The sequence below is a fragment of the Pseudophryne corroboree genome, chromosome 5 (assembly GCF_028390025.1).
Source record: "Pseudophryne corroboree isolate aPseCor3 chromosome 5, aPseCor3.hap2, whole genome shotgun sequence".
Lineage (NCBI taxonomy): Eukaryota > Metazoa > Chordata > Amphibia > Anura > Myobatrachidae > Pseudophryne > Pseudophryne corroboree.
In genome coordinates, this window is record NC_086448.1 from 344,949,949 (window position 1) to 344,974,347 (window position 24,399).

A 24,399-nucleotide genomic window follows, 5' to 3' on the forward strand; every position below is an offset into this window, starting at 1 on the left:
TTTTTTCCCAGTAGAACTACAGGTACCAGCGGGCCCGGTTTTCTCCCGCATGCTGGTACTTGTGGTTCTCCAAGTACCAGCTTGCGGGGGAGGCTTGCTGGGACTTGTAGTACTGCGGGAAAAAACAATATTCTGTCATTTTACTCAAGGCTATCAGCCTCCCATCCGCAGCCATTGGATGGGGGGGGACAGCCTCGGGCTTCACCCCTGGCCCTTGGGTGGCTGGGGGGGGGGACCCCTTGATGGAAGGGGTCCCCACTCCCCCAGGGTACCCCGGCCAGGGGTGACTAGTTGGATATTTAATGCCACGGCCGCAGGGCACTGTATAAAAGTGACCCCCGGCTGTGGCATTATCTGTCCAGCTAGTGGAGCCCGATGCTGGTGTAAAAAATACGGGGGACCCCTACTCTTTTTGTCCCCCGTATTTTTTGCACCAGCACCAGGCGCAGAGCCCGGTGCTGGTTTTAAAAATACGTGGGATCCCCTGTCAATTTTTCCCCGCATTTTTAGAACCAGGACCAGCTCGAAGAGCCCGAGGCTGGTTATGCTTTGAAGGGGGGACCCCACGCCATTTTTTTTACGGGTTTTTCCCATTTTTTCCCGTTTTTTTAAATCGCGGCAAAATCCGGCAAATCGGCCGTTTTTCGCCCGCGGGACTGTCGAATCCGTTTTTCATTGAATATGGTGAATTCCGGCAGCCACCTGCCGGAATTCACCTGTCGAATTGTGTCGAATTAAGAAACGGCGATAATTTGCCGCGATTCGCCGTGAATTGCATATACCCCTAAGACTGTGGATTATGAACTTTCCTTTGCCACACTTCACCCTTATGATGTTCAGTTTTTTGATGAGCGCAGAAGTGATTTCTTACATTTTTGTATTAGATGTTACAAAGTGACAAGCCCTTGCCCTCTAAAGCCACTAGACGTACTGTCCCCTCCTCTCAGTATATACATACTGATTCAGAGGCATCTTCTGGTGAGGAAGAGAATGCTCTTATTATTATTATTATCATCCTTTATTTGCAGATGTGTTCAAATACATCTTTGCTATATCCCGCCATGTATGGCACGGTTTTGCATGCCATAGACTCAGAGATTTAGCCATGCCTTGTGATTTTTCTTAATTTGCATCTTTAATATGTTACTTCATACATATACTATTATGGCAAACAAAACTGTTAAAATCCATATACTCTCTACTCGTGAAAAACAGCTTAGCCGTGTTTTGCATGTTGTGCCAATTTGAGTAAAATAGCAAGGATGTAAGTGGACACATCTGTATATGGTGCCACATGTGATCCGCAGCGCCCATTACACAGTACATAATCAAATGAGCAAACAAGAAAACAGCACTTACAGTTCAAGACTATATAGGATAGGCACTGTATGGAAAACCAGGGGTTAGGTGCCATCAAAGGGAGTATGGAGTTTAAGATAGTGTTATGGGCCCTACACATTAGGCGATATGCCGCCGAGGTGCCGACGGCCGTTTCGGCGTACGGGCGACCCTGCGGTGGGGGGGAGTGATGGGTGGAGTGAAGTTTCTTCACTCCCCCCGTCACCCGACCCCATAGCAATGCATGCTAATATGGACGAGATTGGTCCATATTGGCCTGCATGTATAAGCGACCCGGCACTAACGATTAACGAGCGCATGGTCGCACATCGTTCATCGTTGGTGCCTACACACTAAAGGTTATGAACGATATCTCGATTATTAATGAACGAGGTCGTTCATATCTTTCAGTGAAATCACCTAATGTGTAGGGCCTCTAAGTAAGAAAAGGAAAGGCACATGAGGAAAGAAGGCACTGCTCTTGCGAGCTTACAATCTAAAAGGTGAAGGGCTGACAGACTGGGATCTCTCTCTGGGTGGTATTCAAATGAAATATTACGGACAATCTCCTTTCTAAAGTGATCCCCAGTATCGCGCATATCACGTTTATAGTAATCCGGTTTAGTTACGTAAAGGGTTGGGCGCCCTCCCTACCAGGGTTAGCAAGCTGAAATTATTATACTACGCTTGTCAGTAGAAACAGAATGGGTGTGGACGGGGGTAAAAAGAATTGAATACCGCCTTCTAAGTCTTCCTACAGAGGGGAGGAACGGCAGTCCTCATTGGATGTATCTGCCCTTTTAAGAGCTGTTAAATATATCCTTCAGATAGAGGAATCTAAAAATGATTAGCTGTTTAAGTGCCAAAAGGTAGTCAAAGATGAATTTCCTCTGTCTGAACATGTTATGGAACTCAGATGTGAAGCTTGGAATAATCATGGTAAAAAGATTCCACTCCCCAAGCAACTAACTTCTTTCTACCCAGTTCCAGCGACTGACTGTGCTAGGATATCTTGTGTAGAGTGGAATTGGACAAAATTGTGGCTTCACTGGCAGCTGCCAAGACGGATGTCCTACCTTCAGCCTCAGCTCCACGGTCTCTGACCTCCACCTTTCGCCCACACTGTTAAGCAAAAGGTCAGTTTTTTCCCAGAAAAACTACTTTCTCAAAGACTACCTAACCCAAACAGACCGGAACTGCAATACGTCAACCTACCAAGCCTGACGACAAGCCCTCAGCCTTACGGGGCAGGCCTCCCCGTGGGGGACCCCAGGTTGGGAGGCCGACTTCTTCAGTTAGCACAAGTCTGGCGCCTGACCACTACAGACGCCTGGGTGCAAGAAGTGGTCTCCCAAGGGTACGCATTCTCATTCAGGAGGCGTCCACCCCAACGGTTCTTTTGCACGGTACCCCCTCCAGATCCCAGCAAGACTGCGGCCCTCAAAGAGGTTATTCAATCTCTCCTGCAATCAGGAGCAATAGTACCTGTTCCTTGGTCACAATCTCTAGCTATCTATTGCCTTCCTACAACAACATGGTTGGCTCATCAACTTGAAAAAGTCATCCCTCATGCCCTCATGGGAGCTCTCCTAGAGTCTTTAGTCCAGAGGCTTTTCCTGACCACAGACAAGATTTCAGATTGCTGCACAGTCGTCGGGTGTTTTGGGTCCATGGTCTCAGTATTCAACATGGTGGAGTATGCCTAGTTTCACTCCAGGCCCCTGCAATACCTAGTCCTGTCCTGATGGAATGGACATCTCCATCTGATCAGGTCCCAGACGAGAGTTCTCTCTCCAGAGTTCCAACTGTCCCTAACCTGGTGGCTCCAGACAGAACGCCTGAATCAGGGGCAACCCTTTTGGATTCCAGATTGGGTACTTCTCACCATGGATTCCAGTCTCCAGGATGCTAGGATGGGGTGCAGTGGCCGGACAGCACTCCTTTCAGGGCCTTTGGACTCCTGCAAAAAGCTGGCTACCAATCAATGTTCTGGAGCTCCGAGCAGTCTACAGATCCCTCACTCTGGCGCAGGACCTGCTCCGGGGCAAACCAGTCCAGATTCAGTCCGACAACGCCACTGCAGTGGCATACATGTACCATCAGGGCGGCACTCGGTCTGTTGTTGATGCAGAATGTCGCTCACATTCTGCCGTCTTTTGGCTATCGCAGCAGTCTTCATCTGATGGATACTCAACTGGGAAGTGGACTTTCCCAGCCGTCAAGACGTACACACCGGCGAGTATTCTCTACACCCAGAGGTCTTCCAGCTCTTAGTGCATAGGTGGGGCCAACCAGACATGGACCTCATGGCCTCCCGACACAACTGCAAGGTTCCCGTGTATTGGTCCAGGACGAGAGATCCCGAAGCAACCTTCGTGGACGACCTGGTCGTAAGGTGGAACTTCCATCTGCCGTATGTCTTTCTTCCAGTCTCTCTTCTGCCACAAGTTCTTCGGAAGTTGAAGCAGTAAGGAGGGACAGTCCTCCTGGTTGCTTCGGCATGGCCCAGGTGTCCTTGATTCTCTGCTCTTCAGAGTTGCTCCATAGATGCTCCCTTTCCACTTCCTTTATGACCAGACCTACTGTCTCAGGGTCCCATTCTCCACCCGTACCTAGCCCATCTGTCTTTGACTGCATGGCTCTTGAGCCATCCTAAGGTCCAAAGGTTTCTTTCACTCTCCTTTTCGGACCATGCTCAGAACGCGGAAGCCCAGCATCCACCTGTATCTATTACCGGGGTGTAGCATACGTACTTCCAGTGGTACACTGCCCGACACTACAACCCTCTGGTGTTTATAGTTTCACGAATCCTTGCATTTCTTAAAGCTGGATTGGAGCTCGGACTGGAGCATCTTGGGATACCTAAAAGCTTAACTGTTTGATGCCTGGTCCTATACCACCACCTACACCCTCATTCTCTCCTCTGTGGACCCTATGGACCTTGAAGAAAGAGAGTTAATGAAGGTAAGTGTACCCTAACTCTCCTTTTTCTAAGGCTGGTTATGTAAATGCCAGGTTCAAGGCACTTTTAAGCATCTTCTACTGTTTAGAGCTGTTTGAGTGGTCTGCATACTGTTCTAATTTTATTGCTGAATAGAATGCATTGTTTATTTAGAAAACATTTTTTATTTGGAAGCTGTAGTTTTTTTTGTGGCCTTTGCTGTAATTTGTTCAGTTATCACTCATTCAGGTGTGTCTTGGGTAGGATTAGATGATGTTGCACTTTTTTACTTTATATGGCATCTATGTGTTGTCATGCTTGTGTAAATTTGAAATTAAAGTAGTTTTATTACGTGGTCTAAACTCCATTTTACTTGTATAACATAGGTGTTCTATATGTTCCACTAAGCTTGGTTGGCTGCTTGAATTACTCTGATTATGGGCCTGATTCAGAGATGGACGCAGTTCATACAGCATCTGTGTCTTTGGATGCTGGCCTCCTGCCAGCTTCTCTGACCCGCTGCTGCATCGAATCATCTGCATTGAATATAGGTCATCTAAGTAACCTCAGGATGGCCAATGCTTTCACTCTTCCAGGACCAATGAAGCTACATCCGAGGACATAACCACTAGCCTCAGAACACCCAGAAAATGTGAGGAGCACGCCCCCATTTTCTGTAACTCTGGCCATTGCCGCCTCCAAAACAGCGCTGCAGCTTAGGGTGCATTGCGACCATTGCAGATGTGCACGTGCGCAGTACAGATCTTGGTCATTGCCACATTGATTAACATTGGAGCTGTACATTAATCATTGGGTTTGCGTACAGCTCTCAATTAGGCCTATGTTCATTTGCAATTCGTTTTTGTCTATAAAATAAAATGATTGCTAAAAATATCCTCTCGCATTTGTTCTTATGACTTAGGTTTGTTATTCATGATAAATAAATGTTCATGTTCACATCAGCGCAATATATTACTGATATTACTCTTTTTTGGATACTAGAAATATGTGAGTTCTACTTCATGCGAGAAGTTGAATCCCATCAGTCAGCTTGTCACTTGGCTTATAGAGATGGGTGCTGATGTGGACACCATTGGAGAGCATTCTCTTCATGCTGTTATCAAGCTCTGCATGAAATCAGGTAAATGAATATTGGAGAACTGCACAGTTTGGCAGCAATAGGAAGCTGTGGATTCATGCTTTTATTGAGATGAGTAAATCATGTATAATATTTACATTTGAATAATTGCAGTTGTACATGGGATGGCCTTTTAAAAAACTGTCCCCATTTGTTCATGTCCGTCATTATTTGTGAATAAAACTAATAAAAGTGGTCAGTAATGTGAATTGTATGTGCAACACTTGCATTACTTGTGTAATGTTCTCACGGCCATACTGGTAGTAACGGTTTTTAAACAATTTAAAGAAAAGAAGTAGTGCTGCTGATGTTGGATATATGTTTGTTGTAGTGTGAACCCATATCAAAAAGTGTACATTACAGTACATTGTGGGTGTCGCACTTAATTAGTGGCAACATTCAAGTATTTGTGCAGTGGAGAAGGTTGACACTGAGTCCTTTAAGGGCGATTCAATTGTTTGTTCTTTATGCTGTGCTTTATTAATAGGCGGCCATTAATTATAAGATAAGAATAATTTATTGTCACTATAGCATTCTTGTTGTACGTAAAAACACCAAGTCTGCCATAGACTTGTCACACATTTCTGCTCGTCACCTCAGAAGGCTGTGAGCAGAAATGTGTCCACCTGCAGCATTCGCTTCCAAACAGAGCAACAATTGAATTGCTGCGTTGGGTGCCCATCTAATTAGCACTGCAGTAAAAACAATTTCTCTCTTTAAACTTTAAAACACAAGATACTGCTGATATTGCACAATATGCTGCTGATATTGTTCTAATTTGTATACTTCCGAATCATGGCTAATGTGGTATTCTCTGGGTACCTTGAGCACCAAATTGTTGAGGACAACAATTCTACAGTACTTTTCATTTTTAGGCCCAGATTTAGTAAGACTTGGAGAGTGATAAATTGCACGGGGATAAAGTACCAGCCAATCGGCTCCTAACTGCCATGTGACAGGTTGTGTTTTAAAAATGTGCACACACCGGGTGGGCCCCCTCCTCTCTATGGCGCTATAGGCTCTGACATTGTCCTGGAGCCCACTGTGCATGCACAGGTCTCCAGAAACATGGCACCCGCCATGTTCCGGAGACAAAATTTAAACTCTGCATGCACGGCGGACATTCTGGAAGGGATTTTATGTGCAACGGCTGCGGCTGCAGCACCCGACGTTGGACTACGGAGAGGTGAGTACTAAAATATGAGTGCAATGTGTACGGTGTGGGCCCCCCCTGGACCCGCATCGCACACATTGCTCCCATGATAGAAACGCCAAGGCTTGATAAATCTGGGCCTTAGTATGGGCTTAATATGGAATGCAGACAGTCTATAAGACTTAATTCAGATACCTAAAGCCTGCAGGACACAAGTGGCATGATAATCCTTATTACACAATGTATTTTCATTTATCATTTCTCGAACGTCCTAGTGGATGCTGGGAACTCCGAAAGGACCATGGGGAATAGCGGGCTCCGAAGGAGGCTGGGCACTCTAGAAAGATTTATGACCACCTGGTGTGCACTGGCTCCTCCCACTATGACCCTCCTCCAAGCCTCAGTTAGATCTTGTGCCCGGCCGAGGTTGGATGCACACTAGGGGCTCTCCTGAGCCTCTAGAAAGAAAGTATAGAATTAGGTTTTTTATTTTCAGTGAGACCTGCTGGCAACAGGCTCACTGCAGCGAGGGACTAAGGGGAGAAGAAGCGAACTCGCCTGCTTGCAGCCGGATTGGGCTTCTTAGGCTACTGGACACCATTAGCTCAAGAGGGATCGACCGCAGGCCCAGTCCTTGGTGTTCGGTCCCGGAGCCGCGCCGCCGTCCCCCTTACAGAGCCAGAAGCAAGAAGAGGTCCGGAAAATCGGCGGCAGAAGACATCAGTCTTCACCAAGGTAGCGCACAGCACTGCAGCTGTGCGCCATTGCTCCTCATGCACACTTCACACTCCGGTCACTGAGGGTGCAGGGCGCTGGGGGGGGGGGCGCCCTGAGCAGCAATAAAAACACCTTGGCTGGCAAAACAATCACAATATATAGCCCCAGAGGCTATATATGTGATAAATACCCCTGCCAGAATCCATAAAAAAGCGGGAGAATAGGCCGCGGAAAAGGGGCGGAGCTATCTCCCTCAGACACACTGGCGCCATTTTCTCTTCACAGTGCAGCTGGAAGAAAGCTCCCCAGGCTCTCCCCTGTAGTTTTCAGGCTCAAAGGGTTAAAAAGTGAGGGGGGGCACTAAATTTAGGCGCAATATTGTATATACAAGCAGCTATTGGGGAAAATTCACTCAGTTATAGTGTTAATCCCCACATTATATAGCGCTCTGGTGTGTGCTGGCATACTCTCTCTCTGTCTCCCCAAAGGGCTTTGTGGGGTCCTGTCCTCAGTCAGAGCATTCCCTGTGTGTGTGCGGTGTGTCGGTACAGCTGTGTCGACATGTTTGAGGAGGAGGCTTATATAGTGACGGAGCAGATGCCGATAAATGTGATGTCGCCCCCTGTGGGGCCGACACCAGAGTGGATGGTTAGGTGAAAGGTATTAACCTACAGTGTCAACTCCTTACATAAAAGGGTGGATGACGTAACAGCTGTGGGACAGCCGGCTTCTCAGCCCGCGCCTGCCCAGGCGTCTCAAAGGCCATCAGGGGCTCAAAAACGCCCGCTCATTCAGATGGCAGACACAGATGTCGACACGGAGTCTGACTCCAGTGTCGTCAAGGTTGAGACATATACACAATCCACTAGGAACATCCGTGACTTGATCCCGGCAATAAAAAATGTGTTACACATTTCTGACATTAACCTCTAAAAATGGGTTTTTATGTTTGGGGAGAAAAAGCAGGCAGTGTTTTGTTCCCCCATCAGATGAATGAATGAAGTGTGTGAGAAGCGTGTGTTCCCCCTGACAAAAAAGTTACTGATGGCGTACCTTTTCCCGCCAGAGGATAAGTTACGCTGGGAGATATCCCCTAGGGTGGATAAGGCGCTCACACAGTTGTCAAAATAGGTGGCACTGCCGTTTTAGGAACGGCCACTTTGAAGGTACCTGTTGATAAAAAGCAGGAGGCTATCCTGAAGTCTGTTTTTACACACTCAGGTACTAGACTGAAACCTGCAGAGCGTGCTGCTGCAGCGTGGTCGGTGACCCTGTCAAACATACTAGTTTGCTAACATGAGAACATATTAAAGACGTCGTCTTATATATGAGGGATGCACAGAGGGATATTTTGCCGGCTGGCATCCAAAATGAATGTAATGTCCATTCTGTCAGGAGGGTATTAGAGACCTGTCACTGGACAGGTGATGCTGGCTTTAAAAGGCGCATAGAGATTCTGCCTTATAAGGGTGAGGAATTATTTGGGGATGGTCTCTGGGACCTCGTATCCGCAGCAACAGCTGGGAAGAAATATTTTTACCTCAGTTTTCCTCACAGACTAAGAAAGCACTGTATTATCAGGTACAGTCCTTTCGGCTTCAGAAAAGCAAGCGGGTCAAAGGCGCTTCCTTTCTGTACAGAGACAAGGGAAGAGGGAAAAAGCTGCACCAGTCAGCCTGTTCCCAGAATCATAATTCTTCTCTCGCTTCCTCTGAGTCCACAGCATGACGCGGGGGCTCCACAGGTGTAGCCAGGTACGGTGGGGGGCCGTCTCAAAAATTTCAGCGATCAGTGGGCTCGCTCACAGGTGGATCCCTTTTTCATTCAAGTAGTATTTCAAGGGTACAAGCTGGAATTCGAGATGTCTTCCCCCCGCCGTTTCCTCAAATATGCCTTGCCGACAACTCCCTCAGGCAGGGAGGCTGTGCTAGAGGCAATTAATAAGCTGTATTCCCATCAGGTAATACTTAAGGTGCCCCTACTTCAACAAGGACGGGTTTACTATTCCACACGGTTTGGGGTACCGAAACCGCATGGTTCGGTGTGACCCTTTTTTATATTTAAAATCCTTGAACACATACAAAAAAAAAATTCAAGTTCAAGATGGAATCGCTCCGGGCGGTTATTGCAAGCCTGGACGAGGGGGATTACATGGTATCCCGGGACATCAAGGATGCTTACCTGCATGTCCCCATTTACTATCCTCGCCAGGAGTACCTCAGATTTGTGGTACAGGATTACCATTACCAAGTCCAGACTCTGCCGTTTGGACTGTACATGGCACCGAGGGTGTTACCAAGGTAATGGCCGGAATGATGATACTCCTTCGAAAAAGGGGAGTTTTTAATGATCCCGTACTTGGACAATCTCCTTATAAGGGCGAGGTCCAAGGAGCAGTTGCTAGTCGGGGTAGCACTATTTTGGAAAGTGCTACAACAGCACGGTTGGATTCTAAACAGTCCAAAGACACAGCTGTTTCCTACGACACGTCTACTGTTCCTGGGGATGGTTCTGGACACAGACCAGAAATAAGTGTTTCTCCCGGAGGAGAAAGCCAAGGAGCTGTCATCTCTAGTCAGAGACCTCCTGAAGCCAAAACAGTTATCGGTGCATCATTGCACGCGAGTCCTGGGAAAAATGATAGCTTCCTACGAAGCAATCCCATTCGGCAGGTTCCATGCAAGAACTTTTCAGGGGGACCTGTTAGACAAGTGGTCCGGACCACATCTTCAGATGCATCGGCTGATAACCCTGTCTCCAAGGACCAGGGTATCTCTACTGTAGTGGCTGCAGAGTGCCCATCTTCAAGAGGGCCGTAGGTTCGACATACAGGACTAGGTCCTAGTGACCATGGATGCCAGCCTTTGAGGCTGGGGGGCAGTCACACAGGGAAGAAGCTTCCAGGGACTTTGGTTAAGTCAGGTGACTTCCCTACATAAATATTCTGGAACTGAGGGCCATTTACAATGCCCTGAGTCAGGCAAGGCCTCTGCTTCAAAAGGCCGGTCCTGATCCAATCAGACAACATCACGGCAGTCGCCCATGTAAACCAACAGGGCGGCACAAGAAGCAGGATGGCGATGGCAGAAGCCACAAGGATTCTCCGATGGGCGGAAAATCATGTGTTAGCACTGTCAGCAGTGTTCATTCTCGGAGTGGACAACTGGGAAGCAGATCTTCTCAGCAGACACGACTTCCACCCGAGAGAGTGGGGACTTCATCCAGAAGTCTTCCAAAGGATTGTACACCATTGGGAAAGGCCACAGGTGGACATGAAGGCGTCCCGCCTCAACAAAAAGCTATAAAAGATATTGCGCCAGGTCAAGGGACCTTCAGGCGATAGCTGTGGACGCTCTGGTAACACCGTGGGTGTACCAGTCGGTTTATGTGTTCCCCCCTCTGCCTCTCATACCAAAGGTACTGAGAATAATAAGAAGGCGAGGAGTAAGAACGATACTTGTGGTTCCGGATTGGCCAAGAAGAGCCTGGTACCCAGAACTTCAAAAAATTATATCAGAGGACCCATGGCCTCTGCCGCTCAGACAGGACCTGCTGCAGCAGGGGCCCTGTCTGTTCCAAGACTTACCGCGGCTACGTTTTGATGGCATGGCGGTTGAACGCCGGATCCTAAAGGAAAAGGGCATTCCGGAGGAAGTCATTCCTACGCTGATTCAAGCCAGGAAAGATGTAACTGCAAAACATTATCACCGCATATGGCGGAAATATGTTGCTTGGTGTGAGGCCACAAAAGGCCCCAACAGAGGAATTTCAACTAGGTCGATTTCTGCATTTCCTACAAGCAGGAGTGTCTATCGGCCTAAAATTAGGCTCCATTAAGATACAGATCTCGGCTCTGTCGATTTTCTTCCAGAAAGAATTAACTTCAGTACCTGAAGTTCAGACATTCTAAAAGGAGTGCTGCATATTCAGCCCCCGGTTGTGCCTCCAGTGGCACCTTGGGATCTCAACGTGGTGTTGAGTTTCTTAAAATCACATTGGTTTGAACCACTAAAAACCGTGGATCTAAAATATCTCACGCGGAAAGTGGTCATGTTATTGACCTTGGCTTCGGCCAGGCGTGTATCAGAATTGGCGGATTTGTCATATAAAAGTCCTTATCTGATTTTCCATATGGAGAGGGCAGAATTGAGGACTCGTCCCCAGTTTCTCCCTAAGGTGGTATCAGTTTTTCACTTGAACCAACCTATTGTGGTGCCTGCGGCTACTAGGGACTTGGAGGATTCCAAGTTACTGGACGTAATCAGGGCCTTGAAAAATTATGTTTCCAGGACGGCTAGAGTCAAGAAAATTGACTCGCTATTTATCCTGTATGCACCCAACAGGCTGGGTGCTCCTGCTTCTAAGTAGACTATCGCTCGCTGGATCTGTGACACGATTCAGCAGGCGCATTCTGCGGCTGGACTGCCGCATCCTAAATCAGTGAAAGCCCATTCCACAGGGAAGGTGGGCTCATCTTGGGCGGCTGCCCGAGAGGTCTCGGCTTTACAACTTTGCCGAGCTGTTACTTGGTCAGGGGCAAACACGTTTGCAAAATTCTACAAATTTGATACCCTGGCTGAGGAGGACCTTGAGTTCTCTCATTCGGTGCTGCAGAGTCATACGCACTCTCCCGCCCGTTTGGGAGCTTTGGTATAATCCCCATGGTCCTTTCGGAGTTCCCAGCATCCACTAGGACGTTAGAGAAAATAAGATTTTACTCACCGGTAAATCTATTTCTCGTAGTCCGTAGTGGATGCTGGGCGCCCATCCCAAGTGCGGATTGTCTGCAATACTTGTAAATAGTTATTGCTAACTAAAGGGTTATTGTTGAGCCATCTGTTGAGAGGCTCAGTTGTTTTCATACTGTCAAACTGGATATATTATCACGAGTTGTACGGTGTGATTGGTGTGGCTGGTATGAGTCTTACCCGGGATTCAAAATCCTTCCTTATTATGTCAGCTCGTCCGGGCACAGTGTCCTAACTGAGGCTTGGAGGAGGGTCATAGTGGGAGGAGCCAGTGCACCCCAGGTGGTCATAAATCTTTCTAGAGTGCCCAGCCTCCTTCGGAGCCCGCTATTCCCCATGGTCCTTTCGGAGTTCCCAGCATCCACTACGGACTACGAGAAATAGATTTACCGGTGAGTAAAATCTTATTTTCTTTAACAGTAGACAGCAGACTTTTCCATCTAGTCTTAAGAACCAAACCAGCCATGAAAAAACTGATAAATGAGAAAGACAGCGATGGGAACACAGTGCTGCACCTTGTGGCATCTTTTTCATCAAATGATTATTCACCAAAGCGTAAGTGATGGGAAAAGACATTGAGTCTTCCAATTAGGGATTTCCATTTAAAAATAAAGCGAGATCTATATTTTTTGTATTTAATAAGGCGGGTACACACTAGACCATGGGTCATCAAGCTGTGGCCCTCCAGCTGCTGTGAAACTACACATCTCAGCATGCCCTGCCACAGTTTTGCTGTTAAGGTATGCTAAAACTGAGGCAGGGCGTGCTGGGATGTGTAGTTCTGCAGCAGCTGGAGGGCCACAGGTTGAAGACCCATACACTAGACGATTTTGAAACAATAAAGATAAAGATTTCCCTTGAAATTTCCCCAGCTGCAGAATGAAAGATAAAGTTCATACACACTGAACGATCTAGTAAACAATATCTTTCAGTGACGTCTCCCCTCCCATCCCTGAACAAGATCTAGCCTTAACTGGATTGCATGTTCAGTTGATAAAGATAAATGATAATGACCCGTGGAAGCACGTATAGTTATAGTGCATACACAGTTGACGATATGCGCAATTTTATCTTTATTGTGCATATCGTCCACTTGTATCGTCTAGTGTGAATGCCCCTTTAGTAGTTTCTTTTTGTTTGGTTTTTAAGTACTGTAAACATGAAAGAACTATAGTGTATTACTAAGCCGGTGTGTGGCATTTTCTCCAAACATCAGGAGCTTGGGGCTCAAAGCTACAGTAGCCTGTGTGAGAGTGGCAGCGATTAGTTCAGTTCCCCACTCCTGTAATCTTTCCATTTGCATTAAACAGCCAAGCTGCATACAGTAGCTTAGACCAAAGCAGTGCAGTATCATAGAATGCTTTGTGGAAATGCAGCACCCCAGGAAAGTATTGTGGAGTTATTCTTCGAACCTCATTCATTATACAGTATGCACATTTCATCTCTATGTGCAATCCCATTCTAGTTGCCCATCCATTATAAATTAAAGTTTGCTGTATTTTATTCGAGTTTGCTGCCATTTTAATATGTACTGCATATTTCCCCATTTGGGTACTATAGGAAACATTAGCAAAACCGTTACTTATATAAACTGTCAACTGAAAGGACAAGATTAAGGAAGGACATGAGGCAAACAGATGGATGAAAATAATTTTAGCACGCAATCTATCAGCACAGACTGTAGTATTGCTGAAACTCCCTTTATCTAGCCTTGATAAAATATTTGTCCCTTAGGCCAAGCACAAGATGTAAAGATGCTCCTGAATTATGGAGGTGACCCATGCATTGCCAACAAACAGGGAAAGGATGTCGCAAGTATTCTCAAACGAAATAAAAACTTCAAAGCAGAGGACATAATAAAAAAGCATCTGGCAAGTCAGATTCCTGCTGAAGTTAAATCAACCAGCTCATCAGGTAATGATTCTGCTGTAATGATTGTTATGTTAAACTATATGGTTCGGCAGAGCGGCCTTCACAACAGGAATTTGTATTAAATACTGTATAATGGGGAAAATGTAATAGGGTGTGAGACTCAGAAAGTGAAAGATTTTGGTAAAAGTGTCAATCGTTTTGCCATGTAAATGATTGCCACTTTAAAAAAAATGGAGAATTTTACCAAAATATCTCGCTTTCTGATTCAAACACCCTACTGTATTACATTTCTCCCATTATATTGTGCGCAAAGTTTGGTTGTTATTGGTTCTGTCAAGGGTGATCTTAAAGGGTATCCGGTCTCTAGGTCGACAGTAACTAGGTCGACAGGGTCGACAGGTCAAAAGGTCGACAGGAGTTTTTCAAATTTTTTTTTTTTTTTAACTTTTTCATACTTAATGATCCACGCGTACTGCGATTGGGAATAGTAACCTGTGCTGACCGCAGCGAGGAACCTTGCCCGAGGGGACACGGTGCTCCCAGTCACTGTATGGAGAAAACAACGCCAGAAAAACCTAAAAACTCATGTCGACCTGTCAACTTAGACCCTGTCGACCTAGTTACTGGCGCCCAATAGTGGTCGACCTAGTTACTGTTGACCCTCCATACCACACCCATCTTAAAGTGCATTTTCTGTTTCTGTTACGTCCTAGTGGATACTGGGAAACTGTACTTTAGTACCGTGGGGTATAGATCGGGTTCACTGGAGCATGGCGCTTTAAAACCCTTTAGTGTGTGTATGGGTGTGCTGGCTCCTCCATCTATGCCCCTCCTACCAGACTCAGTTTACAAAAATGTGCCAAAGGAGCCGGGTGCATTCCCCTGGAGCTCCAGAGAATTTTCCTTAATTTTTTATTTATTCGTTTTTTTCAGGTAGTACTGGTTGGCAACCAGTCTACTTGCTTCGTGGGACTTAGAGGGGGGACTGAACCAACCTCCTGAGGGTTAATGGTTCGTAATCCCTGCTGACAGGACACTGAGCGCCTGAGGTGCTGTTTCACACACCACACTGTGTGTGCACACACCAGCAGCAAGCCTCCACCCTCTAACAGATGCCGAAGAGACGCAGGTGCGGTGGGTGTTAACACCGGGGCCCCGGTTAGCAGATCCCTGGTGCAGTTGGTGGTATGTCGTGCGGTGATCACGAGCTGTGGTGATCGCCGCGAACCACGCTGGCTTGGAGGAGTTTGCAGCTGCACAGGGTACTCAGCATCTGACATGATATTTTTTTTACTATGTTTAACATGTATACAGCCAGTATAATTGATTGGGACCATGCACCATTACGGGGGCATGGCTTCCCGGAGAGCGGGACCAGAAGCGGGAAAGGCGCCATTTCCTGCTGCTGCGGATTACAAGGCTGCATGCAAGCTGCTCCTCCACAGACCCAGGCTGTTCAGACTCTGTACTGGTACCAGGGGGTCATAGCAGGGGGAGAACACATCAGCAGTGGCGCACACACATAAACGCTCACTGCCACATTAGATAGTGGGATTCTTATATGCAATTATACACTGCGCTGCTGTGTTTGTGTGCTGGTCTCCTTTCTCTGTGTCACTCCAGGGCTCTCTATGCTCTGTGTGGAGGTGTTCAGTGGGTTTAACTGTATTGTTACTGTAAAATCATGTCTGCTGACAAAGTTATATGTCCTGCTTGTAATTCTACCCCTTCTTCTGAGGGGTCCCTCATGTGTGAACAGTGTTCATTATCCCCAAGGGGAACAGTTCTCAGGCACCTGATTTGTTAGATGCTTTTATGAGCATGATTCATAGTGTTAATTCAGAGCTAACTGCAGCTTCTCAGCCCCCTCTGTTGGTTTCACAGAAAAGCTCACTGCCACAGGTGCTTCAGTCTGATTCTGACCTGCCTGATGTGGATGACTGATGATATGGAGGAGGACAGCTCTCTGTCACCCGGGGTGGAGGCCCTCATTTATGCAGTGAGGGAGGTTCTTAGCATACCTGATCCAGAGGCAGAACCAGAGGAAGAATTGTACTTTAATGTAAAACCAAAATCCTCAGCCACTTTTCCTGTATCAAAGGAATTAAACTCCCTGGACTGTTTTCTGCTATTCCTGCAAGCAGGTGTGGATATGGGCCTACGGTTGGGCTCTATCAAAGTACAGATTTCGGCTCTATTTTCTTCCAGAAGCAACTTGCGTTGTTGCCGGAGTTACAGACTTTCTTGAAAGGAGTTCCTCATATGCAGCCACCCTTCGTCCCTCCCACAGCTCCGTGGGATGTAAATGTGGTTTTGTCCTTTCTTCAATCGGACCGGTTTGAACCTTTTACAGAAGGTGGAATTGAAATGTCTCACTTGGAAGACAGCCATGTTGATTGCATTGTCGTCTGTAAGATGGGTTTCTGAATTGGGGGCCTTATCCTGTAAGAGCCCGTACTTGATTTTTCGTGAGGCTAGGGCTGAGCTTAGGACCCGACCTTAGTTTTTGCCTAAAGTGGTGTCAGCCTTTCATGTGAATCAGCCGATTGTGGTTCCTGTGCTGGCTGATGTTTCTGTGGGCCCAGAATCCTTGGATGTGGTGAGGGCTCTAAGGATTTATGTTAAAAGGACGGCTCATCTTCGCAAATCTGACTCGCTGTTTGTTCTTTATGATGCCACCAAAATTGGTATGCCTGTTTCTAAGCAATCTATTGCTAGTTGGCTAAGGCTAACTATTCAATAGGCCTATACTTAAGTGGCTCTGCATTTTCCGACGTCTATTCAGGCCAAGTCGACAAGGACGGTGAATTCTTCCTGGGCGGCTGCCCGGGGGGGGGGGGTTGGCTTTACAGTTGTGCTGAGCAGCTACTTGGTCCGGTTCAAACACGTTTGTGAAGTTCTACAGGTTCAACACCTTGGCCAAGGATTACCTTCAGTTTGGTCAGGCGGTTTTATAGTGGTCTCAGCATTCTCCCACCTGTTTTGGGACTTCCCCACGGTACTAAAGTACAGTTACCCAATATCCACTAGGATGTAAGAGAAAATAGGAATTTAATACCTACCGGTAATTCCTTTTCTTGTAGTCCGTAGTGGATACTGGGCGCCCGCCTCAGTGCTTTGTATCCTGTTTACTGGATGTAAGTGTTGGTTGAGCCGCTTTGCCATGTGGGATTAGCATTGCTGTCCTTGTTATGCTGGTTTCGCTAGCCTCTATTCAGTTAGCGCTCCTGTTTTGTTGGGTTGTGTGTTGGCTTGTTGCCTCACCGCTATTGTATATGTTTCTTCTCTCATGGTATGTCCGTCTCCTCGGGCACAGTTTTCCTAGACTGAGTCTGGTAGGAGGGGCATAGAGGGAGGAGCTAGCCCACATATATGCACACTAAAGGTTTTAAAGTGCCAGGCTCCAGTGCACCTGATCTATACCCCATGGTACTAAAGTACAGTGACCCCCAATATCCACTACGGATTACGAGAAAAGGAATTACCAGTAGGTATTAAATTCCTGTTTTTGTGGTGCTGAAGTGTATTTTTGTCTATTAATTTATTTTCTCCTTTTCTGTTTGTAGAAGTGTGCAGTGTTGTAGAAATCAAGACCGATTCACTTGAATATGCGTTGGAGCAATTCACAGCCTTCTGTAAACAAACTGATCAAGATAATACATTTTTTGAACATGAATCCGTCAAGAATTTTCTGCGAGTTCTGTCTTCTGTGAAAGGTAAATAGTTATTGCTACTCACAGTCTCTTTGAGTTTCTATTTTATTTTATTTTTTCTCCTACAAACCAATTTCTTATAACAATCAAACTATGCTCATACTAGTTACCAGCCCATCAAAAAGACAGAACAACATAAAAGTAATGTCAGCGCCAACGGATGTGTGCGGCTGTACAGAGCAACACTTGAATTGCTCCATCGTGTGCCAACTAGTGGCCACCAGCGCGCTAGTGAATTCCCCCCACAGAGATGAGGAGCAGTGTTAGCCTTTTATTATATAGGATCCTTGATGTGTATATATAATATTCAGGAAGATAATTTTTTTTAGGGTACACTGGAGGATATGATGTGGTTTCAGGAGCTTTGGACACTTTTAGCAGGCACACGCAGGAGAGAGCAAGGAAGGCAGGCTGTCGCTTCCAGTAGGAGGGGTCAGCAGACACCATGCCTATGACCCCCCAAGCCAGTTTCCTGGTCCTAGCTGGGTTTAGGGGCCATCCTGTGGGCATTGCTCTGGTTGTGTGTAGGGATAAGTGCCAGCGGCCATTCAACTCTGCTGCACTGCCTTGTGGATGGTACTAGCGAGGAGCTTTATCTTTTGACAAATACAGGAATAAACAAACACTAGTACTGGATAAGAAGGAATAAGGGTACACACAGACACCAAGTATATGTTGTACAATAGGCACGGTTACAAAAACATATATACATGTCAATGCACACAATTCAAAAAGATTGGTCAGACTGAATATTAGAGATTAAAGCATGGAAAACAACATCAGCTCCCCAGGGGCTTTTGCAAACTCTAAATCCAGCCATTTGGCCCAAATGTGAATGAATTTAGATTAACATAGTAACATAGTAACATAGATTCAGCGTACCTAGCCAGGTATGTATATTTCTCACGTGCAAAAGTAGTATTCAGTAAGACAGCCAGTGTTCGGTTAAGGAACACCGTACCCGTTGATGTGATACAGGATCGGGCGAAACAGAATTTTGGTAACATGTATACATTAAGTACATATTATCTAGTGGATTTGTCCAGCAGATCCTCGTCAGTCACACAATATAGGGGTGACAACAGTTCGGGGCACCCCTGTGGGGGAGACTACACAAATTATTCTATGCCAGAAACTAACAATTAGGGGACATTCCCAGAGAAGGTGCCCACATCAGCCCTGCATTTAGGACACTTAGAATTGTTTCAACCCATAAACCTACACAAGCGCACTGGAGTGAGGTACACTCTATGTAGCAGAAATAACTGGATTTGATGTACCCTAATTAAGGTACTGTACTGCACATGCACCCCTCCCCCATGGTGAAACCGGCAGAAGGAGAATACATATTGGATACTAGTTGGCGAGGGCTAACCAATAGTATACATTTTTTCAGGGGAGAGTCCTGAATAGCCGGAGGCGCATCAGGCATTTTAGTTGACAGAGCATACCGGAGCTGTAAGAAACTTTAAAAGTGGTGTAGTAGGCAAATCACATTTTAGCCGCAGTTGAGTAAATTATTTGAGTACACTCGAGGGATATACAGTAGCTGACCGTGAGAGACCATTCCCCACCTACCCCAGACCAACCTATTATGTAGCGCTTAGAGCTCAGATAGCAACAGAGAGTGCCAACAAGAACAAATTTTACAGATGCGGTCAGCTTGCCCGTGAACAGGTCACAAGTGCGACTACATCGCTATTGTGATTAGCTGCACCAGCCTGCATACCATTTGTGGGAGCGTATGCACCCATGCGATCCTATGGATCGTGGGTGCATACGCAGAGCACCCATACAGCAATCGGCAAACTACCCTTGATTACTAGCAATTGCAGGTACAATGACTGTGGCTACATCTGTAAAATACAGTTAATTGATCTCTAGAAAATGTGTTGTACAGTATATATACACTGAAGAGCCCAATGCACCTAGAAATTAGCGTGTTGCCTTACGGCTGCTTTTTGGATTTGGGGGATAATTCAGAGTTGATCGCAGCAGCAAATTTGTATGCAGTTGGGTAAAACCATGTGCACTGCTGGTGTGGCAGATAGAACATGTGCAGAGAGACCCACCACACCCAAATCTAACTCTCTCTGCACATGTTTTATCTGCCCCTCCCTGCAGTGCACATGGGGGGTCATTCCGAGTTGATCGCACATAGCAACTTTTTGCTGCTCGTGCGATCAACTAGACGCCGCCTATGGGGGAGTGTATTTTAGCATAGCAGGGCTGCGATCGCTTGTACAGCGCTGCTATGCTAAAAAAAGTTTTGTGTAAAACAAGACTAGCCCTGCAGTTACTTACCCTGTGCGATGGATCCAGTGATGAAGTTCCCGGAATTGACTCAGACATCTGCCCTCCAAACGCCTGGACACGCCTGCGTTCGGATTTCCACGCCCGGAAAATGGTGAGTTGATGCCCTGGAACACCTTCCTCCTGTCAGTCTTCTTGCGGTCGCCGCTGCGACCGCTTTCTTTGTACACGGCATCGCTGCCTGGCGACGGCCGTCGCTGGGCAACGACGCGCCTGCGCAATGCGGCCGCCGCGTATGCACAGTTCAGACCTGTTCGCACCGCAGGTTTTGCTCAACTGCTAATACATTTACTGTAACATAGTATCTGAGGTTGAAAAAAGACAATTGTCCATCGAGTTCAACCTATTTGTGGTCTCCTATGCATGATGATTTGACTAAAATTTCTGACTGATGCTGCTGTCAGCCGTTGCATTTTATCCCTATTTATAGTAACTATAATGCATGACTATGCACCATACCCCTGGATATCCTTATCCGTTAGGAATTTATCTAACCCGTTCTTAAAGGTGTTGACAGATTCCGCCATTACAACTCCCTCGGGCAGGGAATTCCAAACACGTATTGTTCTTACCGTGAAAAAGCCTTTACGCCGTATTGTACGGAATCTCCTCTCCTCTAACCTGAGCGAGTGTCCACGAGTCCTCTGTGTTGATCTAACCAAAAACAGGTCCCGCGCAAGCTCTGTGTATTGTCCCCTTATATATTTGTAGATGTTGATCATATCCCCTCTTAGTCTCCGCTTTTCCAATGTAAACATGCCTAGTCTTTCAAGCCTTTCCTTGTATTCCATCGTCTCCATGCCCTTAATTAGTTTGGTCGCCCTCCTCTGTGCCTTTTCAAGCTCCAGGATATCCTTTTTGTAGTACTGTGCCCAGAATTGTACACAGTATTCAAGGTGTGGCCTCACTAGTGATCTATATAACGGGAGTATAATACTCTCGTCCCTAGCATCAATACCCCGTTTTATGCATGCTGATATCTTATTAGCCTTCTTTGCTGCAGTCCTACTTTGGGTACTACTGCTTAGCTTGCTGTCTATGAGGACACCTAAGTCCTTTTCCTGCTAACGATCAACTCTGAATTACGCCCTTAGTGAGTGCAGACAATATTATTGTAACTGACAATCCATTGCCGCTGGGTAGTGTCATGGATACAAGCACTGATCACTTTTTAGTTGCTGGCTTCCATGGTCATTAATAACTAACCAATACAGGTAGGGGATTTAAGTTGGGAATTATATTAATCTCTTTAAATTTAAATATTTTCCACCACATTTAGGTAATTTTTATGTCGTCTTAATACAGTACCTGTTCACGTTGTCTGATGTTTGTTTCAGAGATTCCCCCTGACATGATATGTGACATCCCGGATTCTATGATTGAAAGTCTCATCACAAAGTTAATACAGGAGCAGAAGTGGAAGGAGGTTCTGCTTCTTCTTACAAGAGATACCAGTGGGGAGTCTACTCAGAGAGGACTGATGAAAAGATGTCCTCTTCCGAATATCAACATTTGCCATGTTCTAAGTCATCTTAACCCCACAACGAAGTATCGGTTGTCTTTAATCAAGTTACTTTTAGAACAAGGAGGTAAATTTCTCCTTAATTTTGCTTATATGGTTACTTGTCCTATTTTTCTGCCATTTACTGAATGTGTAATTTGAATAATTATTTTCTCTAACGTCCTAAGTGGATGCTGGGGACTCCGTCAGGACCATGGGGAATAGCGGCTCCGCAGGAGACAGGGCACAAAAATAAAGCTTTAGGATTAGGTGGTGTGTACTGGCTCCTCCCCCTATGACCCTCCTCCAAGCCTCAGTTAGGTTTTTGTGCCCGTCCGAGCAGGGTGCAATCTAGGTGGCTCTCCTAAAGAGCTGCTTAGAAAAAGTTTTTAGGTTTTTTATTTTCAGTGAGTCCTGCTGGCAACAGGCTCACTGCATCGAGGGACTTAGTGGAGAGAATTTCAACTCACTTGCGTGCAGGATGGATTGGATTCTTAGGCTACTGGACACCATTAGCTCCAGAGGGAGTCGGAACACAGGTCTCACCCTGGGGTTCGTCCCGGAGCCGCGCCGCCGACCCCCCTTACAGATGCTGAAGATTGAAGGTCCGGAAACAGGCGGCAGAAGGCTCTTCAGTCTTCATGAAGGTAGCGCACAGCACTGCAGCTGTGCGCCATTGTTGTCACACACTTCACACCAAGCGGTCACGGAGGGTGCAGGGCGCTGCTGGGGGCGCCCTGGGCAGCAATATTTAATACCTTTATGGCAAAAGAATACATCACATATAGCCATTGAGGCTATATGTATGTATTTAACCCATGCCAGATATCTAAAACTCCGGGAGAAAAGCCCGCCGAAATAGGGGGCGGGGCTTATTCTCCTCAGCACACAGCGCCATTTTCCTGCTCAGCTCCGCTGTGAGGAAGGCTCCCAGGACTCTCCCCTGCACTGCACTACAGAAACAGGGTAAAACAGAGAGGGGGGGCATTTTTTGGCGATATTTTGATATATTTAAGCTGCTATAAGGAACAACACTTATATAAGGTTGTTCCCATATATATTATAGCGCTTGGGTGTGTGCTGGCAAACTCTCCCTCTGTCTCCCCAAAGGGCTAGTGGGGTCCTGTCTTCGATAAGAGCATTCCCTGTGTGTCTGCTGTGTGTCGGTACGTGTGTGTCGACATGTATGAGGACGATGTTGGTGTGGAGGCAGAGCAATTGCCGATAATGGTGATGTCACCCCCCAGGGAGTCGACACCGGAATGGATGGCTTTGTTTATGGAATTACGTGATAATGTCAGCACATTACAAAAATCAGTTGACGACATGAGACGGCCGGCAAACCAGTTAGTACCTGCCCAGGCGTCTCAGACACCGTCAGGGGCTGTAAAGCGCCTTTTACCTCAGTCGGTCGACACAGACCCAGACACAGACACTGAATCTAGTGTCGACGGTGATGAAACAAACGTATTTTCAAGTAGGGCCACACGTTATATGATCACGGCAATGAAGGAGGCTTTGCATATCTCTGATACTGCAAGTACCACAAAAAGGGGTATTATGTGGGGGGTGAAAAAACTACCTGTAGCTTTTCCTGAATCAGAGGAATTAAATGATGTATGTGATGAAGCGTGGGTTAACCCAGATAGAAAAGTGCTAATTTCAAAAAAGTTATTAGCATTATACCCTTTCCCGCCAGAGGTTAGGGCGCGCTGGGAAACACCCCCTAGGGTGGATAAGGCGCTCACACGCTTATCAAAACAAGTGGCGTTACCGTCTCCTGATACAGCCGCCCTCAGGGATCCAGCTGATAGGAGACTGGAAACTACCCTAAAAAGTATATACACACATACTGGTGTTATACTGCGACCAGCCATCGCCTCAGCCTGGATGTGCAGTGCTGGGGTCGTCTGGTTGGATTCCCTGACTGAAAATATGGATACCCTGGATAGGGACAGTATTTTATTGACTATAGAGCAATTAAAGGATGCTTTCCTTTATATGCGAGATGCTCAGAGAGATATTTGCACTCTGGCATCGAGAGTAAATGCGATGTCCATATCTGCCAGAAGGAGTTTATGGACGCGACAGTGGTCAGGTGATGCGGATTCCAAACGACATATGGAAGTATTGCCGTATAAAGGGGAGGAATTATTTGGCGTCGGTCTATCGGATCTGGTGGCCACGGCAACTGCCGGAAAATCCACCTTTTTACCTCAGACCCCCTCCCAACAGAAAAAGACACCGTCTTTTCAGCCGCAGTCCTTTCGGTCCTATAAGAACAAGCGGACAAAAGGACTGTCATATCTGCCTCGGGGCAGAGGAAGGGGTAAGAGGGCAGCAAGCAGCCCCTGCCCAGGAACAGAAGCCCTCCCAGGGTTCTGCAAAGCCCTCAGCATGACGCTGGGGCCTTACAAGCGGACTCAGGAGCGGTGGGGGGTCGACTCAAGAATTTCAGCGCACAGTGGGCTTGCTCACAGGTGGACCCCTGGATCCTGCAGGTAGTATCTCAGGGTTACAGGTTGGAATTCGAGAAGTCTCCCCCTCGCAGGTTCCTAAAGTCTGCTTTGCCAACGTCTCCCTCAGACAGGGCGACGGTATTGGAAGCCATTCACAAGCTGTTTTCTCAGCAGGTGATAGTCAAGGTACCCCTCCTACAACAGGGAAAGGGGTATTACTCCACGCTATTTGTGGTACCGAAGCCGGACGGCTCGGTAAGACCTATTCTAAATCTGAAATCTTTGAACCTGTACATACAAAAATTCAAGTTCAAGATGGAGTCACTCAGAGCAGTGATAGCGAATCTGGAAGAAGGGGACTTTATGGTGTCCCTGGACATAAAGGATGCTTACCTGCATGTCCCAATTTGCCCTTCACATCAAGGGTACCTCAGGTTCGTGGTGCAAAACTGTCATCAGTTTCAGACGCTGCCGTTTGGATTGTCCACGGCACCTCGGGTCTTTAC

The 24,399-nt window shown here is 46.7% G+C and overlaps 1 protein-coding gene across 4 annotated transcripts in view; it reads left to right on the forward strand.

The window, feature by feature from the left end:
• The window catches only part of TRANK1 (tetratricopeptide repeat and ankyrin repeat containing 1), a 417,569-nt gene that overhangs the window by 226,129 nt on the left and 167,041 nt on the right, over positions 1-24,399 (forward strand). For all 4 annotated transcript variants that reach the window (XM_063922607.1, XM_063922605.1, XM_063922608.1 and 1 more), the window contains exons 8-12: positions 5,282-5,420; positions 12,456-12,590; positions 13,770-13,949; positions 17,474-17,623; positions 21,271-21,522. In XM_063922607.1, the coding sequence (XP_063778677.1) occupies positions 5,282-5,420; positions 12,456-12,590; positions 13,770-13,949; positions 17,474-17,623; positions 21,271-21,522 (856 nt within the window). The remainder of the gene's footprint in view (positions 1-5,281; positions 5,421-12,455; positions 12,591-13,769; positions 13,950-17,473; positions 17,624-21,270; positions 21,523-24,399) is intronic.